Below are 17,221 nucleotides of genomic sequence, written 5' to 3'. Positions count from 1 at the left end.
TGTGGGTCTCCCCACCGTGCCTCGGAGAGCACGTTAAGCCGTCGGTCCCGGTTGTTATCATGTACACCTGATAGCGATCGTTACTCATAGTAGGGAATATATCCGCCAACCCGCATTGGAGCAGCGTGGTGGATTAAGCTCTGATCCTTCTCCTACATGGGGAAAGAGGCCTATGCCCAGTAGGAGGATATTACAGGCTGAAGCGTATGTTGTACTATTACGTAGTAAGTACTAGATATTTATTATTAGGGCACTCAACAACTCAAAATCTGGAGCAACCCGACTGGAAAAGTACCTCAACCTTACAGAATGGTTGCGATAATCCCTTACCATCCACCACCAAAGGGTTACGCTTGTTTGTCAATATAGCCTTATTTATTTTTGTGTTACCCACACATTAGGGAATTCTAAACAATTTTTAATATCATATCAAAAATAAAAATTACGAGCTCTATAAAGAACTCACTATAGACGGTGCCACGGTCGCTTAGAACCGAATATAAAATCATAATATCAAAAATTTCGATCTAGCGGGTACATCGTTCCATAGCTTAATTGGCTAAAGACCGACACGGTCAGTCGGAGACGCGGGTTCGATCCCCGCTGGAGCGGTCAATTTTTGATATGATATTAAATATATAGTCTTATATTTAAAAAATGGATTTATGCACTTCTGCACTGCTGGTCTACGGATATATTTAAAATTTCTCCAAATTAATTTAGAATACATATAATAGCGATTGAAATCTCTGACGTTTCTGCCTATTGAATAATAGCTCTCTAAACAGTTATGCCTTATAATATCTAATACAAAATAAAATTATTTTATCGAAAAATTGTTTTTCGCCTTTCTTTCATTAGTACTTTGACTGTAGGCTTTGGTTTTGTGTGTAGCGAGTACTAATATTGTATTTTTTTCCCACAGATTCACAGCGCTAATGAAAATGTACTCAGTGTCATACATGTGGTACGCCGTCATTGGAACAATAACGTGCGTCGTAGTTGGAATATTAGTAGGCTTTTTTACTGCAAACGAAAACGATGCGTTCGATGAAAGACTATTACATCCATTTGTGGCCAAAATAGCCAGAAGACTACCGGGGAGAAAACGCACCTTCACAACAGAGGCGGAGGAAAAAGTTCCAAATGAAAAGTCATCGAACTCGACTGAGGAAACGATTGTCGAAACAGAGGAAAAACCGCCGATCGAGCATATAGTAAATGGGAGTATGATATTTGATTCATATGAAAATTTACCGGCGAGGACGAGACTTTGAAATACAAAGCAGGTTTTAATGTAGGTATTTAAATATTTGATGCTGACCAAAAATTAGAATACGGTCAAAAATTATGCTGAATTTGATGATTTTTTTAAAAAGTCAGTTTGTTTTTTTTTTAAATTGTAAAGTAATTTATTGCCAAGATGATTTGTAGGTTAGACGTGACTGCACGAAAGTAACAAAACTGTAAGATTGTTGATAATGTTCTTTATCAACAAAAGTACGGGTTACAATTTTCTGTCAGAAGTAGGACTTACTTAATTTGAAGACGCTGTAACGAATTTTGCTTTTAAAAATTATCCTAATCGAGATTTGGAGTAAGAGGACATATAAGAAATTAGTATTCTATCAACAATGATATTCTTAAACACCACTTACATTAACTAAAAATTAATTATAATCAACCATACTATTTGATTTCATAATTTAAAAATTTAAGCAGTAAAATAAGTTATCATAAATAGGAAATATTATCGAATTTTTAACTCAGGCCTCCTTACAATAAGGGGCCTTCAAATAGGCCCCTAGACAAAAGGGGCCTGTTGTATTACGCCATAAATTTGATATTGTTGTGATAGTAGAGTAGCTTGTAAATATATAGACTAAGTAATCCGAATTTAATTCTTAATTTTTAAGTTCAATCCTGTTAAAGATTTAATGTTATTGCCTTTAATTACTACGAAATAATTAAATTAATTATTTTGATTGCAATTGTAATATAAGTTTTAATTATAATATTGACGTCCCAAGTAATACAACATCAACGTAATTTATCGTAGGGATATAGAAGAGTTAAGGAAATGTCCATATTTGCTATATTTCTATAAAGATATTTATGACCGGTTTTCCCCTAAAATAGAAAATCCCTAAAAATCAGTATTTGTAGTATTTCTTGAAGGCGTAAAGCAGGGGTATCAAAATCAATTTTCTAGAGGGCCGTATATTAAATTTAGTAATGTGTAAACGGGCCAAATTCAAATTAAAAAAAAATTGTAGAAGTGTGTAGAATGTAGATTGAAGTAAAGTCACGATTCTTCTTTCTGTGACACATTGCGATCACGGGCCGTATCTTTGACATCCCTGGTGTAAAGGATATATGAATTTGTATTTTATAAATTTAATAATTATTTTTTAACATTTAATCAACGATAATTTCAAAATAATTGCTTACTAATTGCTGACACAAATGACATTAACGATTATTGCAGTTAAATTAACAATGATATAAATATTTTTGTTGTATTCAAAATAGCGTTTGATTTTTAACAGAAATAGAACGAGTTTGTATGAGCAGGAAATATTTAGCAGTTTGGTATTAGATTCAATATGTATATATTTAATATATATAATAGTTTATATAAAATCTAGTTAATAAGTAATGTTTGTTTGGCATAAAACCAAATGTTAACCGAATAATTTTAATTTTAATAGAGTTATTTTTGTACTTTTCAATAATGATACAATTTTCTTAGAAGTAATATAAATGCAAGATTGGGAATTTTCTCAGTAATTTATATTCAGAGTTATTTTACAAACTTGAAATCATTTTAAAAATGTATTTTACTATCGGTTAACATATTTCTTTGATTTTTTTTATTTTATTCAATCTATATACACAACTGAAGTATTAGCAATTAAATAGCTTTGGTCACTAGGGCCCTAATGATTTTATATAGCAAATATATATGAGAATATAGAGGGACCCATAGTCCAGGGCATAAAATGGGGCCTGCCTTTATATATTTATTCACTATTGTGTATAATGTATGTTTTTTTTTAAATAGTCTGATTGTGTGATAATTGTTGATAATGTCGATGTACTTATGTGATGTTATACAGTATTACAATCGTTATGTGAGTTTATAAGATATTTTTCTAGGAGATTTATTTATATTTTGTATAATAAATGAGTAATAGAAATACATGAACTACGAAATATGACGTTTTATTTTATTTCAATACTATTTTTACCCTGCGCGCGTTGCTACACTTTTATTTGGTCGTACCAACTCAGAAACCTTTGTAGGCTCATGCACAACACTTTGCTGAAGATCATGACATGATCAAATGCATAGTTTACGATTCTATAAAGGATATATAGACAAATATTAATTTTTATATATTCTATATACAGTAGCCGATAAACGTCGTGTCACATTTTGTTTTTGTCAATATACTCATATATTGTATATAATTATATACTACACCATGTCCTATCAAAAAAAAAAAAAAAAAAACAAAAAAAAAACGAAAAAAAGCTCGCTCGAACCGGCGCAAGCTACTTGATATGGTATTCTTACACAAACTAGTGAATGGAACTGTGGATAGTTCAGAACTCCTAAGCAAAATTTCAATTAACGTTCCCTCTCGCATACCACGATACCCCCTTTCACTATTTGCTTATAAAACCCAGAGAACAAACCTCGGTTATTATTCCCTCATTCCTAGACTGAGTAGGCTCTACAGAGAATTTACAGTTAAAAACGAGTCATTTGAAATCTTTGCAGATAACCTAGCTGTATTTAAGAAGAAACTATTAAAGTCACTTGATTTCTCAAATCAAAAGCTATGTAGCACTAATATGATTTATATTAATTTATGATAGTAATAGTTATGTATGTAGTTCTTTATTTTGTATGTATTTTTTTGTTTAAATCTTGTATGTTCAAAATCTGTTGAATAAGCAGACGACTTAATTGTCTAAAGCGCATGCTGTAACCACCTTAGTATTTTTTTTAACATGTAATTCTGTTGGTGGTTCCTACTAAATAAATAAATAAATAAAAAACAGACAAAATAATTATTCGATTTTGTGCAATCGTTCATTTCAGCGATCATTTATAATTAATATAGATTAATCATCTTTTTTAAATAAAAAAGTGAAAGGTATGTTTCTTGATTTACATGGAATTAAACTAGTTTCTAAGCTCTTACAAAAGCGCAGGCAAGTAGGAGCAGTAGTTTCAAGACGAAATAGTATAAATTAACTTAAATTCCTTATAATCACCTGTATCCCTGTGGAAAATCTCCGATATAAAATGTTAAATTCCATTGGGGATCCTAATAGATCTATCTGGATCGAAAAATGCCCAGAGAAAAATTGTATTTTAACGTATGTATCAAATTTGAATAAAGTATTTGGAATCCCCTTTTCAAACACAATAGTTTACAATAACTTCCCATCGATCATGTTTTTTTTGATCTATTGGAACTTTCAGCAGGGATAATATCTACAAGCAATGCATAGTCATATAAATCAACTATTGCTTTTAAACATAAAGGTGTGGCTATATTCTCCCTCCGTTTCCTCGTTTAAAATCAATTATACAAGACACCGTGTGGGTTAATTGAGTTACACACAAAGATAAATTCATACACTGTAAACTTTTTGTTAGTAACATTATATAAAAAATGTAAAAACATCCTTTTTAAGTAAGCTTTTAAATTAAAGCTAGTGAAATACAATTATTTAAGGTTGTTTCTCGGGGTTATAGTCGGAGGAAGTTCTCGACTTGAGTTTATATTTACAAAGTTTTCATTATATGAGTTTTTTATTACAGCGATTCCAACTTTGTCTTTTCATTATTATACTATAATCGGCGCGGCGAACCTTGATCCCTATGACAGTTCGTGTTAGTGATGGGTCGTGTCTTTGGTCGTGTCAATAATTTTTTTTTAGGCAAAGGCGTGGCTTGCTTTTTTGCTTTTTGTTTGTTAATTATAGCGCTCCAAACTTTTCTCAATATGGTTTTTGCTAAATATTTAAATTTAAATTTTTTTGCTAATTATATAATTTTTTGTTATTGTAGGTTATAATAATATTATAGGATATTTTTAGATATAGCCACACTATTTGGTCGGTCACTACGACGCGACGCGCGCGATCTCTCGGCGGCCGGGGCCCGGCGCTCGCTTCTTCAGTACGAGTGCTAATGCCTTGTATGCGCCACGTGTTTTTTGTTATCGGAGTGTTACTTGTTATTACTGTTTTCTTGTTATTACTGTTTTTTGTTTTTGTTGCTGTTTTGTTATTGCTGGTATTGAAAAATGCCGAAAAGACTACGAAAAACTGTACTTAACAGTGAAACGCGGGAGTTTGTTGTGCGTTTGCGAGATTACTTTGCTCGTGAACAACAAAATGGCGGCCCTTTGTTGCCACTTGACAACGTACGCGACCGTGTTGCTGATGCTCTAGGGATTGGCAAGGCTACCGTTTCCCGAATCACAAAGGAAAAGTTCGGCGAATCATCGATGGAGGAGAACAAATTCTCAACTCCAAAGAAGAAAAAATGTAATAGGGTACATCCCGTCACCAGTCCAGATGATTTCGACATGTCTGCGATACGTAACCATATTTACGGCTACTACTTCCGAGGTGAACTGCCGACTTGTAAAAAGTTATCGACGTCGCTGAAATCAGCCAGTTTATTTAATGGCAGTATGACTTCGCTCAGAGTAGTCATAAAAAAATGCGGATTTCGATATGGGAAGTGTGATAAAAGAAAAGTGTTAATGGAGCGTAAGGATATAGCATTGATGAGGTGTGATTTTCTACGAAAAATAAAGAAAATAGAGAATTGGGACAATGTGGTCTATCTGGACGAAACGTGGCTTAACGCCAATCACACAGTCTCCAAAACATGGACAGACGATACAGCGAAATCCTGTATCAAAGCTCCTGAAGGCAAGGGCCAGCGTTTGATTATCTGCCACGCTGGTACAGCCAAAGGTTTTGTGCCTAATTGCTTGTGGGCCTTCAAATCAGTCAAAACAACAGATTATCACGAAGAGATGAATTTTGAAAATTTTAAGCAGTGGTTCATAAAACTTTTGGATAATCTGCATGAGCCCCACCATATTTTGATGGACAACGCCCCATACCATTCCGTACAAGTAAACAAACCACCCACCAGCAACAGTAATAAAGGGGAAATTCTAGAGTGGCTGCAACGCAATGGTGTGGAGGCTGACAGTCAACTGTTAAAAAAAGAGTTGGTCAGATTATTAAACTTACAAAAACTCCAAACAAAGCGGACATATTTTTTGGATGAAATGGCAAAATCTAAAGGTCACACAGTGATTCGGTTACCGCCATACCACTGCCAATATAATGCCATTGAGATGATATGGGCGCAAATCAAAGGTGGGTAATTTGTATTTATTTTAACTTTTATGTACAAATTAAATATGTACTTTTACTTCAATCTCACTCTTTTACTTTGCATCATACTCAAAATAAATATTGTTTCAGGTTGTGCAGCCAGGCTTAACACCACTCCGCCATTTACAGCCAATAAAATGATGACATTATTAGAAAAATGTTGTAGTGAAGTGACTCCGGATAATTGGAGGAAAGTCGTAGAAAAGACCAAAAAACTTTGCTACGATGATTGGGATCGAGATGTGCGATACGACACTCTTGAAGATCAACCATTATTGATAAATGTAGGTGACAGCAGTTGCAGTTCAGATTCCGAGTCTGAGACGCAAACACTCATGTCATTATCAGATTCAGAATAAAATACAGAGTGTAACAAAAGTAAGGAACACATGCAAACCTAAAGTATTATCACTTACCTTTGTTACACCCTTGACCCTGTGTAAGTAAATAAATAAATGTTAAACAGATTTTGTTTCATTTTATTTTGTCCTATAGCTGTTATTTTTTAATTTTCTTGGGTATAAGATAATCATGTGTGTATGTATGAATGGTATGATCGTAATATTCTGTTCCATTCCATAATATATGAACTAAAATGTGAGTATGAAAAAAAAATGTGCATTCGTTCCCATTACCGACATTTTTTATCGATACTTGCCGCCCTAGTCGATAAACGTCACACGACGTAAGTTTTGCAGGACGTAAACATAAATTCAGATTGAGATAACTTCTTGTAAATGTTAAGAATTGTTGAAAATATCAACGGAATATCATTACTAATGGTATAAAGCTACGTAAAATTTATAAATGGCATTTTTAGACGCCCCCAATATGATCCCAATTTAATGGTGACGCCACTACAATGTTATATGGTGACATTAGCTGTCAGTGTCATAGGGATCAAGGTTCGCCGCGCCGAGTATAGTCATAAAAGTGGGATTGGAAAAAAATGTTTTTTATTTCTTTTATTTTATATCGAGTATTTTTATAAATATATTTATTGGTGATGTAATAATGCTCATAAAAGGGCTAGTCTTAAAATAAATATAATGTTGTATTTTAAACAGACTTCCAAAAAAGGAGGTGGTTCTCATTTCGATTTTATTTTTTATTTATCTATCCTCAGAACTTTTGACTGGGTGGACCGATTTCGTTGATTTTTCTTTATCAAAAGATGGTGTGTGTCAACGGGGCAAGGTACAAGATACAAGTACTTTTCTAGTTATATCTAATAATGCGTATTTGCTTGATTATTTTTTCGTTTACTTACGTTATATTACTTGTCGATGTAATTGAAGTCGTTTTTTTTTGTGTGCTTCCGAGCTTGCAAACAAAAAAAAACGACTAAGTAACTTACATAGTCCTTCACAAGTTCGCGCCAAACTACCGGAGAACTGGCTCCGCATTCCTCATCCATTCTCCACCGTCGATTTTACCTTCCTCGGTTCAGCGGGTCCTACACTGCGTTTGCCAATACGCGGTCTCCGCTCCAGGCCACGAACATCTGCTCTAATGGGCATCTGCCCTGTGACAGAGGTGGGCAGTCTATTGCCACTTCAACTTACTGATTCTAAGGCTATGCCAGTTACTTTCGTTCTCTCTCGGATAGTCTAATTTCATATACTATCTTTGAGAGAGACCTCAAGCATAGACCGTTTCATTGTACGTTGGGGTACTTGAAACATGTAGAATAATCCCTTCTTCTGTGTCCACGTCTCGGCACCGTATGTTAAAATAGACAAGACGCATAAAAAATAACATAATATTGTAAAACGTAAAAATAATTAAATTCCATAATATTAAATTCCATAACATGCCAAGTTGCACCAACAACTAATCTATACAATATGACGTGTGGAAGTATGGGAATGTCGAATCTAGGTCACGACGGCCATTAGGAGGCTTTCATTAAAGCGAGCCAACTGTCCCTAAGATTTGCATAAGACGCTTTAGCAGCAGGCTGAGCATCCATTCAAGTTTAGCGCGATATGTTATCAGAATTTGTGGCGATACCTCGAAAATAGTTTTTTTTTTTTTGGTGAATTTAGTGTTGAATTTTTAACAAACTTGAATTTAGTGACTTCAAAATAGAAGATTGAGTCAATATTAATTGAAGTCGGTTTTTTAAACGCAATTATTTTTACAGACATTGTCGCTTTTGTAAATGCTGTGTTAAGGCATCGTTAATGTCTGTAACATTTTAAGTTTATGATTTTCAACACATTAGGAAATTCTATTTTTTTTTTAAATATCATATCAAAAATCGACCGTTCCAGCGAGGATCGAACCTGCATCTCCGACCGACCGTGTCGGTGCTCTAGCCAATTAAGCTATGGAACGATGTAACCGCTAGATCGAAATTTTCGATATGATGATTTTTATATTCGGTTTAAGCGAACCGTGGCGCCGTCTATAGTGAGTTCTTTACAGAAACCCGTAACTATTCAAAGTTTCATATTATAAAAAAAAATCTTTGACCGACGACACCATGCTATTTTTAATTTGATTTTTGATATGATATTAAAAAGTGTTTGTGAATTCTATTTTTAAGTTCATGGTTAGTAACTTAATGAAATAAAACAATTTTTTAAAGTTATATTTTTCAAAATTATTTAAGTTTTTTTTCTTCCATTTTCAAGAAAAAAGTAAGTTAAGAAGAAAAAATTTAGAGCACTTAAACGCTCGCTAATCAAATGAACAAATTTATCAGGTCTATATATCATTTAGAAGTTTATTTCCAATAATAATGAATAAAACAAAAAAAAAAACCATTGCAATAAGAACTTTAAACACAATATTACATTTACCTTCTAAACGGTTAGAAGTCATGCGAGATAGCGTTGATACTATCTCCACTTTGTACTAGAGTATTGTGACTAAAAAGTAAAATGTAATAAGATTAGATAGTATAAATGACGATTTTCCTTTCACCTATACTTGCCTTTCTCATTTACGGAAGTCAAGAGTCACGATTCAGCCTGTAAATCCAACAGCTGGGCATAGGCCTCTTTCCCCATGTAGGAGAAGGATCGGAGCTTAATCCACCACGCTGCTCCAATGCGGATTGGCAGATACTTGCTTCCGAGTCACGGTAGGAATAACTATAAGGATAGCCATCCAAACTACCTCAGTGGGGCTGCTACAAAACTTTGAGCAGGATATTTCCTGCTTTATTCAGCCTGTAATAACAGGCTGAAGCGTAGAGCTCACTGCTGGGCGTAGGCCTCTTTTCCCATATAGGAGAGGGTCAGAGCAGTCAGACTAGTCAGAGGGTCAGAGAGTATGTTCAGCAGTGGACTGCGATAGGCTGAAATGACTGACTGCCTGATAACAGCCGGGATCGACAGCTTAACGCGCTCTCCGGGGCACGGTGAGGATACCCACAAAGACTAACAACCAGAACGGAAATAAATATTTGTATGAACACAAATATCCACTCCATATGGAAATCAAGCCCGTGGACGTCGGTGTTTATTGCGCTTTACCTCAGTTAAATTATCTGTCATATGTGCCGTAAATAATTATTTGTCTTACCTCTGGTATCTTATCCGCCTTCTCGGTGACTATTAACGTCATTAAAAGAGTCTGAAAACCTAAAAGGCGAATATAAAAAATTTTACCTTTAGTGGTTACCCACATCATCAGTTATTAACCCGCATAATCCCTGTTTATAAAGAATACCTTGAAGACAGCAGCGAAAAAATAAATTAACTGAATTCTATCCCTTTCTTACATTTGGAATTATTTCTCTTCTTTAACTGGACAACAAGCCGATAAAGTTCTAAAGTAAAGCTGTTTAGTCTAAACGTTTTAAAGTTTAAGCGGGGTTGGTTTCAGCCCTTGAACGTTAATATTGAAGATCACCAGAACGGTCACGTGTGTTCCATAGGGATGAAATTTAACCCATATAAGAAACAACACTAAGCTAATATTAGGCTCAGTAGAATTCACATTTCTACAAAATCACCCTTTAAAAGTTATTTACATGAAAGTCTAAATGGCTTAAATACATTGACTTATTTAAAAGGACAACATTTAAAATTATGCTGCATTTAAAAAATGCTGTTTGGTTACGGCATCAAAGAATATAGCCAGCCCCCTCTCTTCCCGTGGGTGTCGTAAGAGGGCGACTAAAGGATAACACAGTTCCACTACTACCTTGGAACTTAAAAAGCCGACCGGTGGTGGGATAACCATCCAACTGCTGGCTTTGAAATGCACAGGTCGAAGACGGGCAGCAGCATCTTCGGTGCGACAAAGCCAGACCTGCGGTCACCAACCCGCCTGCCCAGCGTGGTGACTATGGGTAAAAACACATGAGTTCACGCAATTTTTGGCGTGAAGTTGTGGAGGCCTATGTCCAGTAGTGGACTGCGAAAGGCTGTGATGATGATGATGATGATGATTCAAAATAAATCGGAAATATAATCTATACATATAATAAAATTGTAACGGACAGCTGTCTGTACATGGAAGATATATCATAAAAAATATAATCGGGAGCTTTAAACGCAAATAGCACCCAAAACAATGATTGTTACAATTTTTGTCTATTTGTCTGTGCGTTTTTATGCGCATTATCTCAGAAACTTTTTATTCGATTTAGACGTGGTTTTCACATATATATTGTAGTAATCAGCACTTAATATTTAGTGTTTTATTTCATGTCAATCGGTTCATAAAAAAAGTTATGCCTATTCCCAACGGACAAAGTCACGGGCTCAGCTAGTAAGTAAATAAATTTTTCATGTACAGCTAAATGAAACACAAATATTACAGACGAAAAATGATGAACGAATTCATATTATTTTAGTAGAGCGAAGCTCACAGACAATTGTACATATACTCAATTATATCTTTTCAAGTAGTTCTACTGTCACAACAGAGAAACCGGTCGTGGAACAGCGTGATAAAGTAAGCTCCGATATAATGTAAGCTTTATAAGCTTTCTAATACATAGATAAACCCTACTCTCAGCAGTGGAATTTTACGAGCTAAATCGATCAATAAAACAGTAAAAGTAACATCGATGTGATATCATTTTACTTTCTTTATACAATTAGCTCGGCGAACAAGCGTATGACTTACCTAATGGTAAGCGATTACCGTAACTTATAGACGTCTGCAACACCTGAAGCATCACAAGCGCGTTGTCAACCTGGAGGAGGAGCTTTGGTTATCTTACTCACCACAAGAACAGAAAACTGCTTGAAAGCAGTAGTATTTAGCTGTGTTCTTTTGTAACCAAGAGGTACTTCCCAGTCGGGCTGCTTCAGGCTTCGAGTAGGATATCATGCTATGCCCTACCTCAGTTAAACATTGTGTTAGTTTTTTTCTTGGCAAGGAGAATTACTATCAGCTAAAATTAGATTAATTATTCCATTACCCTTATACCCTTCCAATGATATAATTAAACTTAATTTTTCGACTAATGAATAATTCAGAAACCTTTTCGGTCAGCTATAAGCGATAGATCGGACCACAGGGTACTTAAGAATACATTTGAATATTGAAGTCATTGGGTCGGTGATTTTTAGGTTTTATCGTTTTTGAAATTTAAACTGCCGTTTAAGATTGCGGTGACTTCATTTGGGGAGAGCGTTGTACGTGCTTTGAAAAATTAGGGATTTATTTTTTGTATCAAGTGCGATGTGGAGTATACCCGTGGAATCTATTTTTGCATTGAAAAATTTTATTTTTAATTTTGGTTCAATATACTTCTGCTGACGCCGCGTTGGCGCAGCGGTTACAGCCATGGATTGCACCCGTTGCGCTGTCGGTTGCGGGTTCGATCTCCGCACATGACAAACATTTGTATTGCTCTCGAAAATGCGCATAACTTTACATTAACTACAAAATACTTAACATACTACTGGGTGTACCGATTTTGATGATTTTTAATTTAATCGAAAGCCGATGTTTATCATGTGTATAGTTCATCGAGATCTGATTACAACTTTTGGAGTAATCTTTGATAATGCGTATTTCTTGATATTTTTTTTCGTGTACCTACATTGTATTACTTGTCGATGTAATTGAAGTCGATTTTTTTTCGTTTGTCTGCAAACACAATTATTAATAATGAATTAACGCAAAATCAAAATAAAAAATAACGATAAATTAAAAATTGATACAAAATACACAATAACAATTTTTCAGCCTGTAATATCCCACTAATGGGCATAGGCCTCTTTCTCCATGTAGGAGATGGATCAGAGCTTAATCCACCACGCTGCTCCAATGCGGGTTGGCGGATATATTCACTACTAAGCGAGTAACGATCGCTATTAGGTGTACATGATAACAACCGAGACCGACGGCTTTACGTGCTCTCCGAGGCACGGCTGGACGACCCACAAGGACTGCACAAACACCCAGACCAAGGCAAACACCTGTATGGCTAATAGATACAAATGTTTGTCACGTGCGGGGATCGAACCCTCAACCGCCAGCGCAACAGGTACAATCCATGGCGTAACCGTTGCGCCAACACCTGTCACACACAATTACAAGATTGAGAGTAATTGCTCCTCAAAAACTGACAGGCGCTCCAACAAATCGTGTTTTTTTTTCTGAAAATCACATTTAAATACGAATTACATATTTATAAAATATGAATAATATTTTTTTTTACCGACAATAATAAAAAATATAAATAAATATAAAAAAAAAATAATTAAAAAATAATAAAGATAAAATATGAATAATATTTTTCGATTTTACCGACATAATAATAAAAAATAAGAACAGCCTATTTAAATAAAAAATAACGAGTGCTATTAGAAAAAGAAAAAGAAAAAATAATTGATCAGGGACATGGGGATTTGAACCGTGAACCGTGGTTGAATTTTACTTTCGTATTCTAACGATATTTTTTTCACTCCCTAAAAACAGGGATAAAACGAAATTTTCTGAAAATGAATCCTAGCTAGATAGATTTATCTACCCCGAAACCCCATATACACTAAATTTTATGAAAATCGTTGGAGCCGTTTCCGAGATTCAGATTTTATATATATATATATATATATATATATATATATATATATATATATATATATATATATATATATATATATATACAAGAATTGCTCGTTTAATAGTATTAGATTATGTTCGAAACTATAAACTAAGAAGCCTATCGAATATGAAGGCTGAAAAGTTTTTCAACTTTTCACAATAAATAATTATAACTTCTACTATAATAGAATTTCACGTGATGTGAATTAATGAATTAATCAGAGCGATCATATTATCTGAAAGAACCAAATTACTCAATCGAACTTATTATCGTACTACAAAAGCACTTATATAAAATATCGCTGAAAAAAAAAAATATAAGTTTTTACACAACGTCGAACTTTGTTCTTTATAAGTAAAAGACATTTCTCTCCCTAATGAGCGGGATGTGGTAAAAATAGCCATCATTATTTTATAAGAAATAGCCGCTCGGGTCAAGGGCTCAACGCTTTTTGTGGTGAGGCGTGTAAAAAGAAATGTCAGTGTCACATGTATTATATTTCATAGAAAAGTAAGATTCACATTTTTATTTATTTTTGCAATATAAACATTGCATATTTTGTATTTAAAACCTGTTTAAAAAAGGAGGTTCTCAATTCGACTTATTTTTTTAATTGTTTTGTATCATAACCGTTACTGAGTGTACTGATTTTGATAAATCTTTTTTAATCGAAAGCTTGTCCTTATAGTGTGCTCACATTTAGATTTGATCAAGATCTGGCGACTACTTTTTGAGTAATATCTAAAAATAGTTATTGAACTGAGTAGTGTTGATAGCATTCGTTTTTTTTTTACATCATAGGATAAGGTGAAGAAAAAAAAGTTAAGTTAATATGCATTATTTTAATTGGACCACATGACATCTATCAATCCACTTTTTGATTAAAAAGAAATCATAACATAGATCAAAAAAAATTGAATTGAGAATCTCCTTTTTCGGAAGTCAGTTAATAATTAGATATCATCAATTCATATATATATTATATTATATTATATTATATTATTATATTATATTAAAAAAAAAACATAATAACAACTTATATATATTATAACCATAAAAGAGAAAAAAAAACAGGGTCTACATCATGACGTGTGTAAAGCCTGGCGTATTTATATTTTTCAATACACGAATATAAGAAAGGTATTTTCATCCACAAATATCAACTTCAATATTTGATGATGTTCGGGGTGGACGGGCGATGTTATAATTTATTTTAGAGGCCATTTATACCCTAATATTCGTCTTTTTCGGGCTTAAAAATTTGAATAGTGACCCTGCGTTTTATGGAGATTTTCCCGTTTGGAAATAAAAGTATGCGTATATGTATACGAAGGCTTTTAAACTGATATACAATGGATATCTCCATAAAAATCAAACTATATAACATACGAACAATATTTTTTTTTACTAAAAATCATAAAACCAAAACTATTATTAAAACTAAATTTTCTGTACATTATATTTATTAACTGTGAACCGTGGTTTTACCTGTGTTAATTTTGTATATAAACTTATCTATATTTATATAGCCTTCCTAGGTGTACGGACTATTTAAAACAAAACTTATTTATTAATTCGAACCAAAAGCTTTTGAGGTCGTGTTCAAAGAAATAAGTAACAAATTTTTCAGTTTTATAATATTATTATAGATTATAGATTTCACCTTGCTTATGCTTCGAAATCAGTCTAATTTAGACTGATTCGACAATTTAGTTCTTTTAGTTACTGCTATAAATTTATAGCAATATAATCATAGTTCATTGCATACCATGCCATCACATAAAAAATTTATGATTAAAAAGAAAGCGATTAAATAGTATAATTGATTAAACGACTTCAAAAAAGGAAGAAATTCGACTACTAGTATTTTTCTAATCATAATTATAAAAAAAATTAAAATTTAATTAACTATTATTTCAACTACCTTCGTTATATTATATGTCTGTGTAAAACAAAATCGGTTTTTTTTTTTTTCGTTTGAGATCAAACACAAATATGGTTTTAGTATTTTGTTTTTAAACGCACATCGACCAAACCAGATCTAAGCCCAATAATTCCGAGTAAGTTCGAATTTTTCAGAAATTTCTGCTTGTATGAAAAGAGTCTAAGAAGTACCCAATTACTTGGTTTCAAGTACGTTCGCCCAACAGAATCTGTATTATGGATTTTTAAATAATTTATTGTAGTTAGGATTTGAAAATATTCTTAGAAAACAGATAATAAATGGAAATCGTATTGCGTGAACTTTGGTTACTGATAATTCTATTTCGAAACTACGAGTGTAAGAAATAATGGCGACTGTTTTTCATAGAAATGGTTAAAAAGCGAATTGTAATGATTGGGTTATATTACCTACAACGTATTGTACGTGTATACGTTCTTATCTTACCTTTCCGTCATTCGACGCTACACTACACTGCCATACCGCGAATCCGTACTATGGCATCAAGTGATGGATGTTTCATTTAAAAAAATACGTTATTTTATGTTATAAACTATGCAGTAGTCTGCCTCAAAATTTGGAATAGCTCAACTTAATAACATTTTACCTTTAGATTTGTACTAAAATATTTCAAATAGAAATATGATAATTAGATTAAAACAACATCACTTAAATATACTGAGCTTAAAGATATTGAATTTTATAAACATTACAAATCTTTTTTGTATTTTTCTTAATGTTTTAAGTATTAAATATAAGTCGTGTATTGTCTGTGAACATTAATAAATAATGAATATGTATAAATAGACTCCGATAGCACAGGTTGAAACTTTAGTGGTTATTTGATGCTATTTTATGTATTGTAAATTGTTTAAACGATAATAAATAATAAAAATAAAAAAAGTACTTCAATAAGATGTGTTGAGCTATTGAACATAAGCTTGTCATTAGACGAAATTTGTGACAGCTAGACGAACATCTGGTTTCCTTGACCTCAGCGTTGAACCATGATCACTTATATGAAAATATACATCTGCTTGTCCACAGAGAGATTATTTTTTAGTGGTGAATGAACTCATGACCTCAAGCACAGACTATATTGACCACTGCTCCAACCATCTGTTAAATGTGCTATAAATATAAATTGTTAGTGCGTTTATTTTCGAATTTTATTTATAAAAGTAAGGTCTATTTTAATAGTAGAATTAAATTATAATTCTACATACTCGCTAGTCATAATAAAGACAAAAAGCCTCTAGAACAAAGATTGTTGGCTTAATAAATAGTTGTTTGCAGTGCAGCGAATATAATTGAAGGATTTTTTTTCTGCTTAATTAAAGATTCTTTGTTTTTGCATTTAAAATGTTTTAATAACTTTATTAGGCGTTCGTTGTGTGGCTACGGCACAAAAGAATTTAGCCACCCCCTCTCTTCCCGTGGGTGTCGTAAGAGGCGACTAAGGGATAACAAGGTTCCACAACCATCTTGGAACTTAAGAAGCCGACCGATGGCGGGATAGCCATCCAACTGCTGGCTTTGGAATACACAGGCCGAAGACGGGCAGCAGCGTCTTTGGTGCGACAAAGCCAGTACTGCGGTCACCAACCCGCCTGCCCAGCGTGGTGACTATGGGCAAAACACATGAGTTCACGTAATTTTTGACGTAAACTTGTGGAGGCCTATGTCTGTAATGATTAGGCGTTCGTTATTGTAAGAGTTCTTTATTTTCATTTGTGTTTATAAAAATGAGGATAAATTACCGCTTATTAAAACCATAAAAAAGTGTGTGTGTACTTATGTACGCACGTAAGAAGTTA

At 33.5% G+C, this 17,221-nt stretch overlaps 2 protein-coding genes across 3 annotated transcripts in view; both read left to right on the top strand.

The window, feature by feature from the left end:
* LOC123665296 (sodium-coupled monocarboxylate transporter 1) overlaps positions 1-1,901 on the top strand; it is a 43,742-nt gene extending 41,841 nt beyond the window's left edge. For both annotated transcript variants that reach the window (XM_045599617.1, XM_045599618.1), the window contains one exon: positions 926-1,901. In XM_045599617.1, coding sequence (XP_045455573.1) covers positions 926-1,277 — 352 coding nt within the window. In that variant the 3' untranslated portion in view covers positions 1,278-1,901. The remainder of the gene's footprint in view (positions 1-925) is intronic.
* Positions 1,902-6,268: 4,367 nt separating this feature from the next.
* On the top strand, positions 6,269-6,906 carry LOC123665298. The gene is made up of 2 exons (XM_045599619.1): positions 6,269-6,423; positions 6,532-6,906. Exons 1-2 carry the CDS (start codon positions 6,333-6,335, stop codon positions 6,798-6,800), a joined length of 360 nt encoding a protein of 119 aa, XP_045455575.1. The 5' UTR covers positions 6,269-6,332; the 3' UTR covers positions 6,801-6,906.
* Positions 6,907-17,221: the final 10,315 nt, after the last annotated feature.

The sequence above is a fragment of the Melitaea cinxia genome, chromosome 23, assembly GCF_905220565.1.
Source record: "Melitaea cinxia chromosome 23, ilMelCinx1.1, whole genome shotgun sequence".
NCBI classification, from domain to species: domain Eukaryota; kingdom Metazoa; phylum Arthropoda; class Insecta; order Lepidoptera; family Nymphalidae; genus Melitaea; species Melitaea cinxia.
This window is presented reverse-complemented; position numbering and strand designations above follow the sequence as displayed.